Below are 22,841 nucleotides of genomic sequence, written 5' to 3'. Positions count from 1 at the left end.
CAACCCCCCCCCCCCCCCCCCCCCCCCAAACTCTCTAGACAGTTTTTATCTGCTAATGTGAAAATTGAGATCGAATATTTACTTTCTTATTGTTTCATTGTTTGATTAGGGTTTAAATAAAACAAATTAGTGTTAGGGTTTAAATAAAACAAATTAGGCTTTTCTTAACTGTCTATTCTTCTTTTTGTGCTGTGTAATAATTAGGGTTTAATATAAAAATTCAGATGATTAAATTTTTGAAGTTTTTATGTGCTTTTGTTTAAATTGATTCATTTGTTTTGTAATTGGTGGGTATTAAGATTTTTATTAAATTGATTCATCTGTGTGATAATTAGGGTTTAATAAAAAAATTCAGATGATTAAATTTTTGAAGTTTTTATGTGCTTTTGTTTAAATTGATTCATTTGTTTTGTAATTGGTTCACAAACGAGTGAGTGGGCTTATATGATACGGTTTTTTGCTGGAAAGCAATAATCAATGTTGGTTGAGTTTTGATTGTGACATTAGAAGTTGGCAACCAATTGTAAGGTTATTTTTTTTAGTTTTGGTTTAATTTTGCAGTTCGATTTGATGTAGGTTACAACAGGGGATACACCATACACATCGGCATCCACATTTGAAGATTTGAACCTGTCCCCGGAGCTCCTCAAGGGTTTGTATGTGGAGATGAAATTCCAGAAGCCTAGTAAGATTCAAGCTATTAGTCTTCCAATGATCATGACTCCTCCATACAAAGATTTGATTGCTCAGGCACATAATGGTTCTGGTAAGACCACTTGTTTTGTGCTTGGCATGTTGAGTCGTGTTGATCCAAAACAACAAAGGCCCCAAGCACTCTGCATTTGCCCTACAAGAGAGTTATCAATTCAGGTTGGTTCTTGTGTTCCAGTTCTTTTTTTTCCCTTTACCATTTTTTTCAATGTTTGGTTTGGTCAATCAAGTAAAATAAGAGGGAGGAATATCAAGTTTCAAATATTTTGGTGAATTTTTGTATGAGAAACACTTGCTTTCATAATGGCTTCAGGTTCATTTTTATTTCTAACATTTATTTTGAAACCCGATACAAGCACATTCTTGGATCTTCATCATGTGAAATCCTTAGACCCCGGCTCGCACAAGTTTTTGAGTTTTAAATCTCAGATTAATACACTAGTAATAAGTGATTTAATAGTTCTTCGTTAAAAATATAACTTAACAGTTAAAATAAAGTGCTAGTTTCAGTTTTGATGATAACAAATTCATCCTTTTAGAATATGGAAGTTCTTCGGAAGATGGGAAAGTATACTGGAATAAGTTCAGAATGTGCGGTGCCCATAGAAAGCAGAACTAATAATAGATCCAGACCCCAACTTCCAATATCTGCACAAGTGGTGATTGGGACTCCTGGTACGATAAAGAGATTGATGTCACAGAAGAAACTGGGTGTTACTGATATGAAGGTTCTTGTTTTTGATGAAGCTGATCACATGCTGGCCAAGGTACATATACAACATGAATCGTGTTCCTAATATGGTTGCTATGATATTATATAACTAATGGACACCCTTTACCTGCATAGCATCTTTTAGTTTCTTAGGTTATGCTATGCTGTGATTTTTGGCATATCTTTAGCAGTTCAACTTGGTGCTCTCTCTCTCTCCTTTTTTCTTCCTTTTTTCCCTTGGTGTTGGGGGTATTGGATCCGAAAAAATTCCCAATTACTTGATCCTAGTTAATGCAATTTGCTTTATGTTATGACTTGGGAAATTTTTTAAGTTTTGCCTGTCCATTGCCATTTTGGTACTGTAACTTCTTGTCAAATGGCAATATCATATTGATGATGAGACTGTATTGAACAGATGTAAGCAGTTGAAGAGATGATGCTTGTTACATTACTGTAGAGGTTGATATAGGCACACCTTGCTTTATGTTCTGATTTAAGAGATTTTTCAAGTTTTACCTATCCACTGCTGTTTCAGTTCTGCAACTTGTCCAATGTTACTATCATACAATCATGAGTCTGTATTGAACAGAAGTAGAGCTGTTGAAGAGTTGATGGTTGATGCATTATAGTAGAGATTAATAAAGGCACAATTTCCATGTAGAAAAGTAGTTGAGAATTGATAGTGTAGCAGAAACAAAATCATTAGTTTAAGGTTACATGCACAACAGTCTTTTGTCTCTGAATTGCAATTTCATTCAACTTTCAAGGAGAGTGGCCATATGATATGCTCATGACCAATCTTTGATGTGGGGAAATTTCTTCCATTTTCTTGGCATGATAATATTTATGGCATTATTTCATTAATAGTTCAGATTTTTAGGTTTTGAGGAGTTTAATAAGAAGCCAAGATGTTTGGTAAATCAAGCATGACTTTTAATTTGATCGAGGTGGAATTTTGACAGAAAATTTTGAAGGTGTTTAATAATGATTGAAGATCAGGAAGGCCTTCAAATAAAGCTTGGAAGTTACTACATGAGATTGTCTTTATTTATCTAATTGTATTTGAATTCTTTTTCCTATTTAGATTAGGACTTTTAATTTATTTAGTACTTTACCATTTATGAATCCTAATGCTAGATGATTAAGTTTGTTTTAATCAGGAATCCTTTTCCATGAAGGATTTTGAGACTAATTTAAATAGGGGTGTTTAGTTTATTTTGAGAAGAAGATTATTATTAAAACTTTTAATAAAACACCAGAGAATTTCCTCTAAATTTCTCTACAGTTTAGGTATTTAATCTTAGGGCTTGAGAACTCTAGCTTTTTAACCATGCTATACCCCACCTCAATCTTGAGGTCAAGTGGCCTTTGAGGGGCAGGAGAGAGAATACAGCAGGAAAACAGCAGAACTGTGGTTCAAGATTTTCATAGCTAAGTGTTGGTTTCAATATCTGCGAGTTGCTTGTCATGAATTCCAAATCTTGTGTCCTAGAACCCAAGCCCTAAGCTAGAATATTGTAGTATTAAGGCTCTCTGCCCCAGTTTCAAGTTGTGATTCATACATGCTAATTTCATTTGTTTCTGCATTTTTTTAAACAAAATATGAAGATGTTATTTCCTATATTATGTTGTCTGGAATGTTTGGGGATGCTTATCTGTCTAACTCTCTCAATCACATACACAGCTGAGGATAAGGACTGATACATGCTAAATAAAGTATATTTATAAATATTCTGTTCCTTTTAGAACATTGTGACATTGGGTGTCACTAGATAAAAAATGAGGCATACTTCAATCTCATCACACTTATATTCTTTCTTAATCATGCAGCACTCTATATCATTAATTAATGGGGATCGTATTGCAACTAACCCTACCACATAAATTTTTTCCTTCAAACTTGGTGTGATTTGCTAACAATAAACATATTGTTGTACTGTTGCATTTCATTGAAGAAACTTACTATTAAATGATGTTTACTAGCAGATAGACATGACATCATTAAATTGACCTCTCTGGTGATGTATTTAGAGAGGAGATGTCATTAAATTTTGTACATTTCATGCTAATTATATGATTTAGTTTATATGTCATTTTCTGATTAAACGGATGCTGCTACCACCAATCATCATCACCTGTACCTTTAGCTGTGTCACTGCATTGGCTAGAATTAATTAATAGTGCAATTACTTTTTTGAATACAGGCTCAATTAGTGGTTTTTGTTGATGTCTTCTCTTTTGTTGATACCAGTAATGAAATTGACAAAGTGAGACTCTAAACGTTCTTGCTTTTGCAAGAGTACCACTGGACTACAGACCCACTGGTGTTAATGTCTTTCCTGTACTCTAAGTCTCATCTGAAAGTGATAGTAGACAATCTTTGATGGGTTGTGCATAAGTTGTTGATCTTTGGTTGGTTTACATAAGAGTTTATTGATTTAGAATGAATTCTTGCAGGATGGCTTTCAAGACGATTCCTTGAGGATAATGAAGGACATTCAAAGATTCAATTCTCATTGCCAGGTTTGTCATGCAATTTACATATCTTTTACTGAGGGTGGGGAAGATAGAGGAAATAAGATCCAAAAGTTCTTTACCTTTTATCATCTCAGATTTCAAAGTTGATGTCTCGAATTCTAACAACCAAAATACAAATACATAGTTGCTCAATAATATACACAACGAGAGAGAAAGAGCAACAAAAATTACAGTTATTATTGAATAACATGTATACAGATTAAAAAAAATAAAAATGAAAGAACAACTTCACTGATCATTCCATACCTGCATGCTATCCATAATGTGCAGAAGATTTGTATGCATCAAATGATTAGTTTGTTGGGATCAGATCAAGGACTTTGTTGCATTTCTAAATTTGGAGACCAGTGGTTTACTTCTTTCTATTTCCAATCTGGTTCCAGGTTCTTCTGTTCTCTGCCACTTTTGATGAGACCGTTAAGAACTTTGTGTCAAAGGTTGTGAAAGATTACAACCAACTTTTTGTAAAGAAAGAAGATCTGTCATTGGAATCATTGAAGCAGTATAAGGTGACACTTCCTGATGAACTTGCCAAGATTGGAGTAGTAAAAGATAGGATTCTTGAGTTGGGAGAGAACATAGGCCAGATCATTATATTTGTCAATACAAAGCGCAGCGCCAGCATGCTGCACACTTCCCTTGTGGATTTAGGCTATGAAGTCACTACCATTCATGGCGCACTTAATCTTGAAGACCGAGACAAAATAGTCAAAGAATTCAAGGATGGATTGACTCAAGTTCTCATATCAACTGATGTTCTCGCCCGAGGTTTTGACCAACAACAGGTGCCTCTTTAATTTTCCCAAAATCCTCCTTACTGGTGTTCATTGATAAATATGTACTGATTATGAAACTTATCCTGCCCTCTTCCTGTTGCAGGTTAATTTGGTAATCAATTATGATCTTCCAGTGAAGTATGAAGATCAATCAGAGCCTCATTATGAGGTCTACTTGCACAGGATTGGTAGGGCTGGGCGTTTTGGCCGCAAAGGTAAACTTTGGTTCTTCCTTTTTCTCTGTCAGATGCACTTCTATAATGGTTCTCTAGAAAAAAAATATGATTGGGGTTCTATAATACTACAACTATGAAAGAAGCAATTATTGATTTTGAGTGGTTTTATGTAATCCTGCAGGGGCTGTGTTTAATTTCTTAATGACTGACCATGATTTGATGATCATGAGGAAGATAGAGAGCTACTTCAATAGTCCAGTTGCTGAGGTAAAAACCCTAGTGGCTTTTTTAGGTTTAATAAAATAGTTCATTCTCCAATTAATTCTCTGTTTGAAAGTTTTTTAGATTTGCTCTCTTTTTATTTATGCTCGAGTGGTAAGATGGTGTTCAACTGCTAGATATCGGTGGATGCTATAGAGTATATATTGATCTATCACACAATTTTTTTTTGTCAGCTATTGTAAAAGTATTAATTTGAATTTTATTATTTGATTGCTTAATTTATGTTAATCTCTGATGCAGATACCATCATGGGGCAGCGAAGAGGGCTTCAAGGTTGCTCTCAAGGAAGCTGGTTTGCTGTGACAATGAGCCGTATGTTGTGTGAGTTACAAACGAAATGAGCCACAGCATCCACCGAGAGGTCTTTTTAAGTGAAATCCCATGCGGCGGGGGTGTTGGTTAGCCTTGACTTCAGTGTGTTGATCTTTTACCCGGTATTTGTTACTGAGATGGTTTTTTTTTTCCCATGCGTCTTTGTAAACAACCATTACATTTTCAATGGCCTACATACATTTCATATTTGTGATTATACTTGTTCATGGTCTGGGTTTTTTAGAGGTAATCATCCCCCACTACATATCTATAACTAGAGAACTATAATCATTAGTACCGAACCTTACTTTATGAAATTAAAACTACTTAACATACAGTTATTAAAATATAGTTCTCAAAACTAAAATAAGAACATTAACATAAATATCTTTTTTATGATAAATTTTTGGATTAAGATCATATTATAAAATCCCTAGTATCTAAAAACTTCATAAAATCAAGTGTCACTCTAATTTTATCTAGTCAATTTCGCAAACTCGTAATTGTCGCACAAAGTATGCTTCAAGTAGTGACTTGGAATAAACCGTCATGTCATATAAGACAATCAACAAGGTAATTTTACCAATTTTCTTAACTAATTTAAGATAGAACTTCATACTTGGGGCCTGCATGAAATCATACTTTTTTATCATGTATATGATTACAAATCAGTTTGATTTTTTAATTTGTGTTCAAAACAATACCATTTTAACTTGAAAAGCTATCATTCTGATTTACTTACCTTGATCTTCGGTGTCGGGATAGGTTTCATTGCTATGCATGAAAGACCGTGTTAATGAATAATATTTTTTTAAAAAAAACAGCGTCTTATTTTTCCAGCCACTTTCAAATCTGCCAGGCCCAAAAGAAAGCTCCTCCTTCTCAATTAATCCATGTCTTACATGCATTGCTGCGATCTAAAAGGTCCTGAATTATGAAAACCAATAGCCATCCGGAAGTCGACGACCTTTACAGAGAAGCTGATGATAGCCTCCCCACCAAAAAAAAATAAAAAAAAAAATAACGAGAGAGAGACGAACACCATGCACAAGTAACAGAGTTAGGGATCTTTTTCTCTTTTATATATATATACATATATATTTGGCAGTGAAAAACGCCTAGTTTGATTCCAGCTGGGTTATTTAATTATTTTCTTTCCTATTTACTTCAATGGGACTTCCTCTGGATAGAAACTGTTAATGAATCAAATTTATCTATTATGCGACGATCAAAATGTTACGAAGAAACATGCAGCTTGGTTTTCTTCCATCTCCAAGTGAAATAGCAATGATATTTTAATTTTCTTGCTCAACCCATTAGTTTGACGGAGACGCCTGTCTTCAATTATTTTGTTGGGACTCCATTGCATGTTGGTTGAAGCCAAGTTGTCAACCCTTTTTTTTTTTTTTTAAATTTGGGGTTAGGAAGCTAGAATGCATGCTAAATACTAATATAGAAGAAGATAATGGATTGCACGTCAACGAGTAGTGCCCGTCCACTTCCATTCCGAAACAAATTCTCAAGAACCTCCTATAACTAACTATATATGCACATATATGGCCTTCTTGTAAGCAAGGATTTAGTCTCTTTAATCTATCAGGAGCGAGAGAGAAAACAAAGAAAGATGGCAGCTCCAATTTTGACGCTGATTGCAGCATCTCTTCTGGTGGGATGCACCACTTTAGCCATGGCACGGGAGGAAACTCATGGGGTCATAAATGTTGCTGGGAAAGTAATGTGCCAGGACTGCACCAAGGGTTATTATGACTGGATTAATGGCGACAGGCCCATTAAAGGTACCCCTCTCCCTCTGTATTCCCCTTGTCGCCTCTGTGATGTTTTTACTGGTGAATCCATCAAATCTTACATGTATCATAGCAAGGTTTTTACTTCACGAACACAACTATGACATGCACTTAAGATCATACAGTATAAAATCTCTAATTTTGATGAATTGATGGTTGGTTGCATTGCAGGGAGTAAAGTATGCCTTACATGCACTGATGATAGAGGCAGAATAATACATTACGATAGTGATGTGACAGATGAAAGAGGAGAATTTGACATGATAGTGAGCAAATACATTAATGGGAAGCAACTGAAAGAGAAGAAATGCTCAGTGAGGCTTGTATCATCACCAGATCCTAGTTGTAACATCCTCACCGACTTTGCTGGTGGGAAATCAGGAGTGAAGCTCAGGCGACCCACTTCCGTGTACCGTGACACCGTTAAATACATGCTCACTCCATTTTACTTCACGTCTCCAATGTGTGATGAGCCTGATACTACTGATCAGTACGATGACACCCAAGGAAACAATTACTGATTAATTATGATTTTAATCTCTTTGAATTCATTGTCTATCTTCTCTGTATACGTATGTAATTGGTGCTTTGTTTTCATTTTGATTTTTGTAAGATAGAGATATCCTCCTTGCGTAAGATTTGCAAGGTCCTGTTACTATAAACTTCCACAACGATTGAGAATCATAATCAAGTCAATGCCCTTTTATTAAAATTTCCATTAACTGATTGCAATGTGATCATCTTCTACTGATTCTATAGCTAAACAAAAGAGAGGCAAAATCATCTTGGTGTGTGTTCTTACTATGAAAATAAAATTCACACAATTTTTTACCGCAGAAGGCTTGCTATTGAACTTGGGTTGTCTCTGAAGTAACTATCCAAAGGAGCCCCAACTGGGATTGCTATATATAATGCAGATATCTAATTATATTTGGACAGTGTTATTTTAGCATGCCTGAATATTATAGACTCACCCATTCAATGTCCAATTAGAAAGGTTGCCCACAGCTACAGAATTTGCTTCAAATCTAATGTTCCGACCACCGTTGGTATGGTATGTATGGATGCTCCAATCAACCCAAGAGAAATTACAATACATGTGTACCGATCCAATGATATTTAATAACATGGCAACAATAGTAACCTGGCACACATCGCGACGTGGAAAACATTCAAGCCGCCAAAAAAAAAAAATCTCCTAGGATAATTAAAAAGATAGAAGATTATACTTTAATGTGGTTCTAATGGTACTTTTAATCTATTAGTAGTATGTTTGTTAATAATATTTTTGCACCTATCACAATCTATGATCAAATTAATCAAGCTCTTATTTATAGTGTACATCAGATATGAAATAAATTGTTTCGTTGTGAATCCTTAATAACTTTTGGTGTTAGTAACATCTTTCTAATCACATAGATATATCTCTTATCATTATCATCATAAAATCGTTTTTCATCATCTTCCTTAGATTCACACAACTCAACCTCGTCTTTGAAATTTTTTTACTCATATTATCGTTCAATCACGTTGATTGATTTGTCTCTTAGATTATAATGGTTTATCTTAGTTTGTCAAAGCTCTATAGCCTCTATTAAGTTCATCATCACCAATACTATCTATGTAAACAAGTTTGTTTAGTTTGATTTTCAGGAATAGATATGGGATTAGGTTTGCTTCAAGATAAGCTTCTAAGCACATTCTTCTGTTTTATATGATTTCTATTTACAACACCTTATCATGATTATCATGATTGGTCAATCTATTCAGTTAATTCTTATATAAAATATACCATTGATTAAATTTTTGTTGTAAGGTTCTTTATATTGCCTTTTAAACCCTCATAATGTTCTGGATGATCTTCACTCTTAATTGTGTTGTAAGGTTTTATCGTCAATGTCCATCAATAAAATCAGTCTATTTTGAAAGAAATTGATATGGTGTATATCATGAAAAAAAAATTAGGGTTTGGTTTTCAAGTCCTAAAATTATAACCCTAAACTATAAAAAAAATAGAGAAAAAGACTCAATTTTTGAAAAGTTGGTAATTTGATAATTTTGTTCAATAAAAAAAGTTGTGCATCTCTATTTATATTATTAAAATCCTTATAGGAAAATGATTTTTATTGAAATTTACATAGCTAATAGATTTATAACTAGCAATGAGATTCTTAAATTAAATAGATTCTTATAAATCCCAACAATTAAATAAATAATTGTACCATGAAATTAAAAAAATAGCTCTCCGAGTCATCCTATTCAGTCAGAACATTTGTTGCTGGGCACAATTCGCTGCAGTGCTCATATGCAGCTAGTGGCAATAGTGTATCTCTTTATGCTGTTTCTATATAAAAAAAAATGTCACCCAACATATTCTCTTCTCTGCATGGTTGGTATGCACATGAATTGATCATAGTTGGCAAAATAATGTTAGCAACAAGTTCAAGCGAGAGAGCTTTGATTAGAGCCTCTTTTCTGTTTTCCATGACAAAGTTACACGAGAAGAAGAATTTAAGAGCTGCAAAAATGCAGTCCTACTCCATGAATCAAACTATTTCATGTTCAAAAAAACAAAACCCCTATCTCACTTTCCACATGTAGATTTCCATTGAAATATAATTTTACTTCATCCTCTGCAACCAAATTCCAGCCGAGTTTCACATTCACAAGCACCACTGTGTATGAGAAAATACATTCCCATTAATCACATGTAGTTTCTGCAAGGATTTGACCCTGCGGTTACACTTTTAACCAAGCTAAACACAAGTATTAAGCCTATCCTAGTTAAGTTCCCAGAAGACAAGCATATTCAGAGTGACCAAGTTTTGCAAATAATTGATAATAGGATCCTAAGCAGGTTTTTGTTTTCCAACAGAAAAACAGCGGTAGCCGGCAGGGCAGCATTTTTTCGAACCGTTTCTTTCTATACGTGAGAAAGATAAATGATCCATGACAAAAATTTCATTCATTTATTTCGGATTTGTTTCTTCTCTGCTTCCACCATTGCCATGTATTTCAGCAGAAAACACAAATGCCTGCCCCAAGGCTAGAAGAAGCACGCAGAACCTTCATGGCCAAAATAACTTTCTTTTTGTTAGTTTCCTTTTATTGTTGGTTGAAACTGATAAAATTGAAAGCAGCGAGAACAACCGAGCCACAAATTAATAACAAATACGATATACACGAATTTATTGATAAAATGACCGAAAGGCACACAAAAATGATAAAAGTACATCAGATTATCAATCTTCTACACAAACAAGCAAACATGTGTTTTCGGTATTCTTGTAGTTGTATCAATCATCTACACAAACAAGCAAACAGGTGCTCTCAGTATTCTTGTAGTTGTATGCATTCAAGTACAGGTCAAGCAGTTGGAGATGCTTTTGCTGCAAGATGGATAAGTGCTCGTTTGTGATAGGTGGTACGGAGTTTTTTGTACTTCTGCACAAAAGCCCCAAGATCTATCTCCTTATCAAGGAACTGCCTGTGGAGGGCTTCAGATTCCTCCTCTGTCTTATTCATTGCCTCTGCAGATTAGGAACACAGTCAGATCATGCCTAAGAGCACGCCTTTCATGTCTTATTTTACCAAATGTTTTGAGCTTTCAAATGGATCAACTTTAATTTAAGCTGTACCTTGTAGCATTTGCAGGAGGGAGGCAGGAGAGCAGGACCTCAACAACTCTTCTTTCTGTCTTTCCAGCTCGTTTAGTTTTTCTTTAGCAGCAGCCAGCTCAGTTGTCCGTATTATCCTGCACTGAGCACACAACAAAGGAAAAAAATGGTTTTGAGTTCAATCCATTAGATTTACAAGCAAGGAAGGAAATGACCACACAATTAAAACCTCACTTGGTTTCTAAGCTCCATTATGCGTGGCTCTTTCTCCAAGTTCTCTCCTATATATCAAAAACAGCAATTTGACATTAGTCTATCCATTTATAGCTAAACCACGTTAAATATTTCAAAAAATGTGTCCAGCCACTTACTCGCAAGCTGCAGAGTTTCCTTGCGAAGCTCATCTCTTATCTGATGGAAACACATCATGCAATATTTATGCAATTTTAGTTGTAGTTATGGTGTGGTTCAGAAAGCATGAGAAAGTATCCAATCACATGAAGAAAATGTAAGTCAGGCGATTTCTTCTTATTTGACAAATGCCTGCATGCTTGCTTGGGTATGAGAGCATGTTTGCATGTGCATGTACATCTGAGTTTATGTCGTGCCTGACTTGTTACCATGGACACACAAGTCACTCTTAAATCTGTAATAGGTTGCACACTATGCAGTTTATTCTATAAAAAGACATCAGTGTTATTCCTTGTATCACATTATCATCTTCAGTTTTGATTCTGGAGAAGGGCAAAGAAAGCTAAGTCTATTTGCATCCCCTGCCAGAAGAATAATAATTGACTAAACGAGTAGTGAGTGGCAGGGGATGAAACTAAAACTAAGGACACAAGAAGAGAAATGAAAAGAAGCATAGTTCACCCGGCTTGATTAAATTGGATCACATAAAGATATAGAAAACTGAGATAAATGTCCAATAGGAGGAGGTTCGTTCCTTGTGCAGATACATATTCAGAGTCAATTACAAATGAGGAATACTTTTCAAGGGAAATATGATGTGATTCAAGAGGGAAATTATAAATCATTAATATTTGTTTCTTACCTCCGCTTATCTCCTTGTTCACGTATTCAAACAAAAGAAATTGTTAGAAGTTTCACTCTACTTCTCCTAACTGATAATGATGATAGATGATTCTCAAATCCAAAGGCCTAGTTAAAGACAAAATGATGCTTTGAATTATCATTAATACTGCAAATTCCTTGGAAAATAAGATCTCCAGACACAAACACCAAGATGGGGTTAAGATGGCAATACCAACAGGTAACTAGGCTTTTATGATCCTACCAGTACGAGCTGAGACCAAGAGTGTTTAACCCATACCACTCAGCAAACAAAAAGCAAGAGGTAAATTTTATTGTAAATGCCGATAAAGGGAAAGGGAAGGAAAGAGCTCAACTTACATTATTTTGAATTTTAACCTGGTCAAGTGAGAGTAAAAATTGATGGTATGCATCCTTGTCAGATAATAGCTTCCGTAATTCATCAATACTATCAGACATATTTTCAAAGAAAAGACGTAATTAGAACATGTGCATTGTAACATGATTTTTTCCAAGCTACAGGGGCAATCATCTATTTTGATAGGTAACATTTGAACAAAAAACGCGGACGAAGATCCTCCTCTTTCAAATGTTTAATGAAATTGTTTATTATTTTTATTCATTTTGATTAGATAAAAAACTAGTCGTCTACAAAGGCAACATTTATCAAAGCACCACACCTCAATGTAGTAACATACATCACAAAGCACAAAACAAAAATCATGGGAACAAAAACCCTTATTGATCTTCAAAGAGCCCAGATAAGAAAACAAAAATGCCTTTCTGACTTGATATTAGGTAAAACATATATGCAATCAAGTTCGGAAAAAAAACATATATTAAAGCACATCCAATTCACGGTCAACCTTATGAGCATATCTGGTAGAAAACAAGGTCAGTACCTTGCGGTAATTTGATTCCATACTGAACAAGAAAACATGAGAGTAGGTCACCTTTTGTCCTTCAAAAGAGTGATAAAGGCAGCAGCTTCAGCAGGTGAAGGAGAGAGCGGGCGTTCTGCAGGGCTTTGGAAACTGTGGGAAGTGGAAGAGCTAGCACTAGATGGAGTTGCAGGCCGCGAGGAAGATGGGGAACCAACTATAGATGGAGGGTACCAAGATTGTGCTGGACCTCGAGCAACCTCTTCTGGACGTGGCTGCCCTTGTTGTTCCTGAGAACCCCTGTACGAAAATAATAATAATAAAAAAAATTAATTCAAATAAAATCCCTAGAAATTCAGGTTAATCAACAGATAGATAGATAGATACCAGAACTTGAACATAGCTTCTTTAAGAGAGAGTGAAAATAGAGATCTGGATCGTCTGATTAATTAGTCAATTAAGGTTTAAAGAACTTAAAGTCTTTAAACTCTCTGTCTCGGGTTACAAGAAGATAAAAAAAAACAGGTGATCCTTAGATTTTGGCAACGGTTTGTTTTTTTTTTAATTATTACCGTAAACTTAAAAATGTGGAGAGTTACTTTGTTTGAAAAAGAAAAAAAAAAGGGTAAAATGATAGAAAACACGATATCTAAAGCATCTATTAAAACTCTTTGTTTGATTTAAAACTCTTTGTTTGATTTTGTATTTAATTTTTTTTTAAATAAGTTTTTATTATTTTAAATTAATTTTTGTTAATATTTTTAAATTTTTTAATATAATAATATTAAAAATAATTTTTTAAAAATAAATAAATATTATTTTGATGTATTTTTAAACAAAAAATACTTTTAAAAACAACCACCAATATAATCTCAAACACTCCTTAAATAGTATACTTTTAGAACATGATAACTTAAAATATCATGCTTCATAAGTAAAATCTCAATTAAAATTTAAATAAATCAAACACTAACAAAACATAAAGATGTTATCTCTCTCTCACAAAAAAAATCATCAATGCCTTCGCTTTTCTTTTAAAAACTCATTAATCACTTAAATTTTACCCTTAAAAAAAAATTAAACTCATTTTAATCTCTAAACAACCTTTGATCTTTTTGGGTTGAAAATTCACTGTTCACCTTGTTATTGCCGCTATCACCACCATTCTAGCTCTTAGTCCTATAAGCAAGGTAAATATATTATATTGTGATTAATTTGTATTTGGTTTGGTTGGAATCAAATGATTATTTAAGTTGAATTTAGGATTTATGATGAATTTATGTTTTGTTGATTCAATGATAAATTAGTTAAGAATACAATCAATTAGAGTTTATTTGATATAGTTGAACATAAAAATAAATTGAATTAATTATTTCAATTATTTACGTGTTACATTTAATTTAGATTCAGTTGCCAAATTAGTGATTTTGTGTATGTTGTTGGAATCAATAAATAATATAGTTAAATATGCATATACGTTCATGCAATAAAGAATAAATGCGGTTAAATTATAACAAATTACATGTTTCATTGAATTGTTGATAAGTTGATGAATTTAATATTTTTTTTGAATTATATTAATTTGCTATAAATTTGTGTTTGAATTAATACAATTGAGCATGAAAATATCAATTGATAATATATTATGAATTATGTTTAATTTTTGGTTAAGTTTGCTTTAATGTTAAATTTTGAGAATTTGGTTGAATTTATCATAAAGTTTGCCGATCAACATTAATGTATTGCAATTTAGTTAAAATTTTGCAATTTGAAGAACTAGTAAAATATGGGTTACGGAGTAGAATAAAAAACAAATATGATTTTTGAATAAGAAGACTCTTAATGTATGTTTGGCTCGTAGGTGGTGTGATTTTTTTCATAAATATAAGATCTTTTAACTATAAACCACATCTTTAAAAATTAAAAAAAAAATAGTTTTTACCTAAAAAATACAAGTTACTTCATATCCAAACATACACAAGAGTTGTAGGTTTTAGTAGCATTGTGATACTTCAATAACTATCATACTCAGAATAAGTTGGAGGGAATGTTGCAAGTCTTGGAAAAAGGTTTAGTTGATCATTTCATATAAGTATATCTATAAAGCTCAAAGGTGGAATGCAATAAATTTTAATAACAAGTATAAACACTCTTTATAAATGGTATAGAAAGGTATTTGGTTGAATAGATTATTTGAGACTAAATAACTTATGAAATTGAATTCAATTTTGTATTTAGTTTGAATTCAATTAATAATTTTTATATTTGAAATAAAATATTAAAACGCATAATTGAATCTAATTATAGTATTTGAAATACCTATTAAATTGAATTGACTTTTTCATTTTTCTATTCTTCTAAAGCTATATACTAGCTGTCGCTGGTGCTTTGAGGTAATTTCACATTTTTAACTTTTTATGAGCATTATGGTTCCATTCTATTTAATTAGGATTATTATTGGACTAATGAAGACAACTTGTATAAGCTAAAGAAGTATTTTGTTTTCAAGTAATTCATAGAATATCCTTGCATGATGTCACTGCAGGCTAATCCGATAACTTTTAAGAAATTTTCTTGTCAGACCATTCCCCATAAAAAACAATTCACAAGGTAGAGAGAGAGCTGGAATCAATTGTCTTGTTAATGGTGACTAGAAGAAACTATCCACTTCCACTCATTTACCTCTGTAATACAAATATAATATACTTCGAAAGAAAGTAAACTAGTTCCCAAATTTCGAATGTGAATCATCTTTTTTATTGGTTCTAAAGAAATGATGCAATTTTTTATTAAAAAAACAACAAATTGGAAGCCATTAAATACCTTTAAGAGAAAAAAAGCTAAGGGACAAGTTGAAGAGTTGGACTGAAGAAAAATAAGAATAGCCGAGCTTTACTACACTTGAAGCCTTGAACTTGGTTCCTGGCAGTAGATTATCAGCTGAAGAAGTCATGAGGGTAGCAAGAGCTGACAAGATTGAAATCAACAATGTGATAATGCGAGCAAATTCCTTATCTTGTGTGGTTTCTTGTCTTTCAACAGAGGAAATTCAGTTCAACAAGTTCATTATTTTGCAAAAGTTCTTCAAGAGAGGGGGACTGAACAAGAAATTGAGGTTGTCATATTCGGGAATGGGAAGCAAAGGTCAGCTATTGCATCCCCAAGAGACAACAGTCACTCTAATCCTACTCTTATCACGACAACCCTATAATCAAGTTAGTCGTTTCTTAGATTCCTAAGATTTTTTGAGTTAAATTTTTCAGGTTGGTTGCTGCTTCCTTTTCATGCTATGAAAAAAATATGGACCATCAATGTTGAAAAAGGGGCTGTAACTTTCACTTGTTAGGTGGAGACAATGGCATGTGAGAGAGGTGCAATTATGACACAAAACCACAAATTTTAGCTCGTATATTGAAAGTATGCTTGAGTTATTTGGCTAAGTTTTGCCTATAATTTGGCACCAACTGAGAGAGCAAATGAAAGCTGCAAATGCGAGTCAAACACAAGAGAGAAAGAGAGAGGCTATTGCCTTTGTGGTTGGTAAAAAGTGAATGGTAGGGAGAGAGAGGTGAGGTAATTACAAGAGAGTGGGTATGAAGTTTCTCCTTCTTTACCGTTGTAAATTGTAGTGTTTCTTCTATCCAATAATATTGATTGCTCCATGAACGTAGATAAACTGCTAAATAACATTAAATTTGTTGTGCTTAGCCTCCGGATAAAAATCAACGGTTCTAACAAGAGCTATAAGAGCTTTGGAGTTACCAAAGCTGTGTGTTCCATCAACAAAGTATATCAAGCAACTGTTATTTGCTATTGAATTTTTTATTTAATAGTTTTAATTAGCATGTTAATTATCTTAATAAATTAGAGTTCCTTCTATTTTCTTTCCTTGAACCGGAAATAGTTTTTTGTCTTTCTTTTCCCAGAATTATTACCATCATCTAAAGGTCTCTATTCAATTCGTTGGGCCAAATCTTGTTCATGCATAGTTGGATTCGCAGGAAGCAGAGTAAAAGAGGTTCCTCTTGTTGCATGACCAAGATTCAGCAAAGATAGACGTCCGGGGAGATTAATTCTCATTGAATAATTAATTCAGTTTGCAGCTGCTTCTCTTGAAAAGATCATTTGTATAGGAGCTGTAGCGATTCCAAACTCATCCTGGTGTGCTTATTGTCTTGAGTATTAGCGATAATGGCATTTCATTCATAGCATAATTTAGTATAGACTCCATTCAAGAATTGAAATCAGCAATTAAGCTGTGAGATTTACCCCATAGAAAGTAATTTCAAAACCTTTTCCATATATGTTTATTTTATAAGCTAGGAATCCAATAAATAACCACCAAGAGGCTACAAGGAAGCCATTGGTGAAAGCAAGAACAATAGCACAGCTACGGGTTAACAGCAAAAAAAGAGAGCAACTACAACCTGAAAACAGGAAAAGACAATAACATATCGAACCTTAAGCTATTATCCAGGACACCTCCAATGAAAAAGGCAGAACTCATATTTCTTCGTAACCATTTCAAAGCTCAATATTGGCCTTTTTTGTTTTTGATGGGAGAATCAATAGATTTCTCTAACATTGGTGGACAATTTGTCTTGCCATTATAAACCACTAAAAGTTATTTGGTGATTTAGTAACATTCCCCACCATCTGCAGAGAAACACAAGGCTGTTCGACTGGAACCTGCATGCATTTATGAGATCAATGAATATTATTTGGTAAAAGAACATGCAAGTGTTGGTCATGTGAAGGAGGTGCTTACGAAGTGGCCAGCTCCAAGGATCCAATAGAAAAACAAGTTCTTGTACGAACTTGTAAATCCCTTTGTGGTGGTGGTATCACTTTCGCAATATAAAGGAGAACGATCTAGACTTAAGAAATTCTGCAAACCATCCCACCTGAAATACTCAATATTGTAAGAAGGAAGAGGTTTACTTTTCAAGCTTGTAAGGTTTAACTTGATTCAATTAGTTAAGATGAGGGTTTGAGATAGAGGTACTTGAGTTTGTTAACCCACGCTTCTGCTCCTTTGGTTGAGCATATGAGATCAACCTGTGTATTCATGAAAAATCAATCTAATTGTTACGGTTTAATACCATTTTGTTAGGGATTTGTCTATCTAAAAACATAATTTTTATATTGTAATCCTAAAGAGATCGAAAAAAAAAAAAGGCCTCCTATCTAGGTTTCATGGTGAGTTTCCATGAAGGATCAAGTAATTAACAATATAAGATAAATTTTACAGATATTTTCTGGCCTTTTCGAGTATTTTTGGACAGATTTGAATCCCAAATATCAGCTTTGTTTTTCTTTTTTTTAACTGAAGAGAGTTTTGCTCAAGTTGCAAAGCCAAATGCTTACACACACACACACACACACATTATACATATAATTCGTTTTATATTTAGCCGAAAAGTATTAAAAAAAAATGATTCTAGCTCTGTGCATCTTTCATGTGGGAGGGAACAGCATGGGAATATTGTTAAAGGCAAAAAAAAAAAAAAAAGTTTGTCCAGATATATCTGGTGATTTGGTACAGCCTGAAGCTGTTGTCATACCTGTCCATTGTATATAGTCACGTTTATTCCTTTGGCTAAGAGCTCGTCAACCTGGAAAATAATAGCAAGTTCTAACATTTAAGATGAGCTTAACGGGGTTTGCTGCTTTCTTCCACTCGATAAATCGAACAAAAAGAAGAAAGTTAATGCAGATTTTACCTCTTGGATTCTGGGCTTCATGAAATCACCAACCAAGGCCTGGAAAACCAATCCACCTTGTCCATCCCATCTGTTGAAGATTAGTGGATTAATTAGTAGAGTCCATCAAATTAATGGAGTAAATCCTGCTAAATAACAATATTCAATGAAACAACTCAAAACATTTAAGTCATGAAGACTACCTAGTTTTACTTACGTCACATTCTCAGGAATAATCTTTAGTTTCTGTCTTATTGGCCCGTTCATTAGGTTATAAAGGTTTGCTGTACTCCTCACTCCAGTGCTCCCTGGTGATGGATATATTTTAGTGGTCAGATATCTCGAATATCTGTCAGCAGCCACAAATCCTTTTGATTCTTGGGTTGTGCTCCCGATCACAGGATCATTTACATAATCCAACAGGAAGTTGTAGAAATCCTGAAACAATTTCATGTGTGCATTGAGGCTGACAGATGCTTATATACTAATTGAAGGCATACCACGTTGTTACTGTTGGAAGAGACAACATCCTCTAGTTCCCTCCATGTTGATGTCGCATCTTCATATTTTCCTTCAGCTAGCTGCTGCTGAATCTTTACAGCTAAACTATTTTTTCAGACTAGTTTTTGTTAAATCACCTCAGTTATTCACGACAAAAAAAAAAAAAAAAAGAGTCGCAGGTAGTATAGCTTTGATGAGGACCTGTTTGAGCTGTTTAAGCCATTGCTGTTCATTCTTGATAGATCTTTGAGAAGAGGACCCCATGTAAACTGCATCATTATCCAGTTAAAAAAAAGTCTCAAGAGTGACCTGCCCATCGAGCTGAAAGGAAGTGGCTTTGATTTGCATGCCAATACGTGGTATTTACTTACCACGAAATCTTCAGGAGAAATCCAGCTATCTCCCAAAGCAACTCCTGAAAATTAAAGTAGGAACATTTTCTCTAACTGAGACACTTATAATCATACAGCAAGAAATTAAAATATTGTGTACTTGTACCCCCAAGCCGAAGCTTCAATTCCCCTGCTTCAATGGCTTTGAGAGCTGAAACCCCGAGTGTGGCAGCAAATTTGCCTCCATATGACTCAGCAAAAATGTATAAAGGACTTTTTTGGAGAGTTTCGTTTCCATTAAAGAGCTCTTTCAACAAAGCAGTTAAATCAGCTGCTGCCTCTTCATCACTCCTAACCACCAGTGCCTCGTCCTCCACGTAACTAAATCCTGTTGCCACCGGGCTATCCTAAATCCCATGAACCAACGAAATCACTCACTTTTTGCCATATAAGCCATAGAGGGGAGGGAAAAAAAAACATCGACAAGAGCGAAGCACCAACAAAGAAAAAAAAAAAGCACCACAAATAAAAGATCTGCTTTCAGGAGCCAAGTCGAATTGCGGGGGTTCAAATTGCCGTCCAGCGGTCCTATTTCTAGAAAATTTCCAAATGCAACACCAGAGCCCCCCTGATTTCAATACAATGTATCAAAATTACAATAATCTAACTCACATCTAATAATATAAGAAATATTATAGAGTTCACAATAAAGATGAATCGTTTAGATTCAAGTTGTTTAAAATTCAAACTCACTGGTCCTCCTTGGAGCCATAAAATTATTGGCCATGGTTTTGTTGGATCTTCAACCCTCTGAGGACTTCTGTAATGCCACCAAAATAGATGAGCCTCTGCATTAATTGCACGTAGTGAGAATAGGAAAACTACTGTTGTTGACGACAGGAAGACCAGACCAAAATATATAGTAAAAATGAAGGGAAAAAAAAAATCTAAGAAATTATATATAAATATACGTACTGGGTCGAACTTCAACATATCCCCATTGCTCAGACCCATCATCAGTTCCTGCAGCCAAGGCCAGATAACTGCGAGGCAAAGGAAAGCAAAATATTCGTAGAAGGCAAAGGAAAACAAGGTAGTGTTTCCCCATGGAAATTAACCTATTATGTGAGTTGATTAATTCGAGGTCGGCCTTATTAATCTATATATACTAGTATAGCTAATTGGAAACATCGCATAAAACCCTTCTCCTCGTTGTCCCTGCCTATAATTGTTAAAGAAAACGATGATACAAAGCTTGAAATTAATAATGTAGATGGAAATCTCAAGGAAAAAACAATTTGTAGTCAACGCTTAAAGTAAAAACAAAGGTTAGAACATTGTAAAACCTTACATTAAAAATTAAAATGTAAAAAGGAAAAAACTCTGGACATAGTCAACGCTGAAATGTTATTCGTGACCATCATGATCCAAAGCAAGGATTCGTCTTCGCCTTCATAGTAAGTAAGGTGTCCTTGAAGTAATATCATTAAATCAATATCCAATTATTAATATTTTTTGTTCTCTCATAACATTGCAATCAGGGAAGGCAATCCTAGAAATCTGGATACAGTAGTTTATATCAGGTGGATTACGCTTCTCTTTCAAGTAATCATCATGTGAACCTATCAGTGTCTTCTAATTACTAAAAATTTATGATACCATATTATAAGTTTGGAAGAGAAGAGAAGAATTTCCTGTTTTGAAGCTTGTAGCATGTTTCTGTACGTTGGTGTATAATCAATATGTATTTGTGTCCTGGACTGGATTCTATAAAATGAGAGGAAATCTGGCAAAAAAGTTTCTAAATTTGATGAAGCTCCGGTGTAAACTTAGCCGCAAATAGAATCTTTTATCTATTTTTTCGATCACAACTTCACCGGACAGGGATGATAAGATGTGCCAATTTGCTCTTATAATCTTCTTTCTTTGTCTTTTTATTTTATTTTACCAACCTAAATTTTTTTTTATGATTTCTACCCCTCAAAAATAGGTTTTTTTAAATTTGATAATTTTCTAAAATCCAGAATGGTTATGAATAATTTTTTTGGTAGTTAAATAATGTGCTTAATCAAGTATTCATGTAATTAAATCTATTCTTCATGGCAAAGAAAAGTGATAGCTTGATGTAAGAATCTTATCACCTGTAAAACAATTCAATTCACTTTGGATGAATTGAAGGATCCTTAGATGGTTAAATCAATATCTTTAGAGAGGAAAAGTATAATAAATATGTAAAAAAATATTAAATTTTGAATGTGTAGTGAATTGAGCCTAGGGTACATTTTTTTTTCCCTCAATGTTAAAACAGGGCCTATCATTCATATCCAGAAAGAGGTGCTCTCCAATAATTGATACATTCTCGTGTGATATTATACCTATTTTATAGCTTTGTCATCTCATGGTAACTTACAACCACTCATTGTTTTTTTCAATTCTTTGAATGAGATGATTTTCCTTTGAAAGTTTTCCTTATATTGCTTTTTGGCCCGTTGACAAAATTAAAGAACTAAAGGGAGGAAGACCCTTTTTAATGTTACTAATTAAGATGTAGCATTGCCTAAAAATCTTGATTATGGGCTCCTTATCCAACATTTCAAGGAACTTGTTGAATGCAGATAGAATGGTTAACTTGGTAGGGTGAAATTAAGCTAGACTTAGAATGTAATATTTGAATACTTTCTCTACAAAACCTTATAAATAAAATGAGTATCTAAATTCATACAATCAAATAGGGTTATAATTAAAAATTTACCCCCATTGTGTTTATTAGTGATCTCTAAAACATGGTTCTAATAACAAGACCACATAATCTCCTAGTTGTTGGAGATTGGCATCATCCATTTGGTATATAGAGTTATCACGCTCTAATCATTATTAATAAGAGTCTTTAACACACGTTATTTCTATTTGAGGCTTGAAACCTCTTCAGGACTTATATATTCCCTCATTCTAGAGAGGAAAGGTGAAGTTTTAATTCTAGGTTGTGAGTCAATCCTAATAAATGATCCTCCTTAAAGCATAATTCCTTTTTTCCTTTTCTAGATGTTATTTTGAATCTTTAAAAGAAAAAAAAAGAAGAAGAAGAATTAAAACGCATTTAAAGTGAATGAAAGTTTTATATACGAGTCACCCTCATCCTTCACCAATAAATGAATGATATATGGCATCCTATCATAATCTTAAAAGGGCTAAAAATGGCCCAGTGGTCATGGGAAGGACTTGTTCCCTTTTTCTAGTACCCAGGTTCAACTCTCTATATACATGTTTGTTGATTAGTACTTAAAAGTGCATTTTTATCATGGTTTTATATCATCATTTTGCACTTGAAGTATCAATAACTCCTTAACCAAAGCATGTTTTATAATAATATATCTAATAATATAAGATAACTTTAATTTGTGGTAAATGTTCATTTTAAAAGCAGGCCTATCACATAAATGAAA

The 22,841-nt window shown here is 33.8% G+C and overlaps 4 protein-coding genes across 5 annotated transcripts in view; 2 read left to right on the top strand and 2 right to left on the bottom strand.

Annotated features, from left to right (window-relative positions):
* LOS4 (P-loop containing nucleoside triphosphate hydrolases superfamily protein) overlaps positions 1–5,734 on the top strand; it is a 6,167-nt gene extending 433 nt beyond the window's left edge. The window contains exons 2-8 of the mRNA XM_011020543.1: positions 577–870; positions 1,251–1,478; positions 3,881–3,946; positions 4,345–4,746; positions 4,841–4,952; positions 5,095–5,180; positions 5,436–5,734. Of these exons, the coding sequence (XP_011018845.1) occupies positions 577–870; positions 1,251–1,478; positions 3,881–3,946; positions 4,345–4,746; positions 4,841–4,952; positions 5,095–5,180; positions 5,436–5,498 (1,251 nt within the window). The 3' untranslated portion in view covers positions 5,499–5,734. The remainder of the gene's footprint in view (positions 1–576; positions 871–1,250; positions 1,479–3,880; positions 3,947–4,344; positions 4,747–4,840; positions 4,953–5,094; positions 5,181–5,435) is intronic.
* A 902-nt stretch (positions 5,735–6,636) lies between these two features.
* On the top strand, positions 6,637–8,097 carry LOC105121760 (Pollen Ole e 1 allergen and extensin family protein). 2 transcript variants are annotated; one of them, XM_011020542.1, is made up of 3 exons: positions 6,637–7,303; positions 7,484–7,867; positions 7,972–8,097. In XM_011020542.1, the coding sequence occupies exons 1-2, from the start codon at positions 7,054–7,056 to the stop codon at positions 7,831–7,833; spliced, it is 600 nt and encodes a 199-aa protein (XP_011018844.1). In that variant the 5' UTR covers positions 6,637–7,053; the 3' UTR covers positions 7,834–7,867; positions 7,972–8,097. The 2 variants fall into 2 exon arrangements, with proteins under 2 accessions (XP_011018844.1, XP_011018843.1); XM_011020541.1 differs by having other exon boundaries at positions 7,484–8,003.
* A 2,373-nt stretch (positions 8,098–10,470) lies between these two features.
* VPS37-1 (Modifier of rudimentary (Mod(r)) protein) lies at positions 10,471–13,407 on the bottom strand. Its single transcript, XM_011020540.1, has 7 exons — positions 13,251–13,407; positions 12,936–13,163; positions 12,343–12,430; positions 11,301–11,340; positions 11,164–11,210; positions 10,951–11,071; positions 10,471–10,842 (listed from the first exon to the last, which is right to left on the bottom strand). The coding sequence occupies exons 1-7, from the start codon at positions 13,262–13,264 to the stop codon at positions 10,679–10,681; spliced, it is 702 nt and encodes a 233-aa protein (XP_011018842.1). The 5' UTR covers positions 13,265–13,407; the 3' UTR covers positions 10,471–10,678.
* A 3,700-nt stretch (positions 13,408–17,107) lies between these two features.
* On the bottom strand, positions 17,108–20,607 carry LOC105121758 (serine carboxypeptidase-like 51). Its single transcript, XM_011020539.1, has 13 exons — positions 20,374–20,607; positions 20,152–20,246; positions 19,919–20,026; positions 19,565–19,805; positions 19,438–19,481; positions 19,268–19,335; positions 19,066–19,171; positions 18,783–19,003; positions 18,587–18,656; positions 18,428–18,478; positions 17,869–17,921; positions 17,632–17,767; positions 17,108–17,552 (listed from the first exon to the last, which is right to left on the bottom strand). The coding sequence occupies exons 1-13, from the start codon at positions 20,504–20,506 to the stop codon at positions 17,481–17,483; spliced, it is 1,398 nt and encodes a 465-aa protein (XP_011018841.1). The 5' UTR covers positions 20,507–20,607; the 3' UTR covers positions 17,108–17,480.
* Positions 20,608–22,841: the final 2,234 nt, after the last annotated feature.

This window comes from Populus euphratica, unplaced genomic scaffold (assembly GCF_000495115.2).
Source record: "Populus euphratica unplaced genomic scaffold, PopEup_1.0 scaffold46.1, whole genome shotgun sequence".
NCBI classification, from domain to species: Eukaryota; Viridiplantae; Streptophyta; class Magnoliopsida; order Malpighiales; family Salicaceae; genus Populus; species Populus euphratica.
Note: the sequence above shows the minus strand (reverse complement) of the source record. Positions and strands in the feature narration are given on the sequence as shown.

Excerpts from the sequence above, each read along its gene's own strand:
- LOC105121760 (XM_011020542.1), top strand. The coding sequence starts at position 7,054 with ATGCACATATATGGCCTTCTTGTAAGCAAGGATTTAGTCTCTTTAATC. Across the intron at positions 7,304-7,483 it reads TGGCGACAGGCCCATTAAAG|GGAGTAAAGTATGCCTTACA; the intron begins GTACCCCTCTCC and ends GTTGCATTGCAG.
- VPS37-1 (XM_011020540.1), bottom strand. Across the intron at positions 12,431-12,935 it reads ACTCTTTTGAAGGACAAAAG|TATTGATGAATTACGGAAGC; the intron begins GTGACCTACTCT and ends TATGTCTGATAG. Across the intron at positions 11,211-11,300 it reads GGAAACTCTGCAGCTTGCGA|GAGAGAACTTGGAGAAAGAG; the intron begins GTAAGTGGCTGG and ends TTTGATATATAG.
- LOC105121758 (XM_011020539.1), bottom strand. The coding sequence starts at position 20,506 with ATGGGGAAACACTACCTTGTTTTCCTTTGCCTTCTACGAATATTTTGC. Across the intron at positions 19,482-19,564 it reads ATTGAAGCTTCGGCTTGGGG|GAGTTGCTTTGGGAGATAGC; the intron begins GTACAAGTACAC and ends TTTAATTTTCAG. Across the intron at positions 18,657-18,782 it reads ATTATTCCTGAGAATGTGAC|ATGGGATGGACAAGGTGGAT; the intron begins GTAAGTAAAACT and ends AATCTTCAACAG.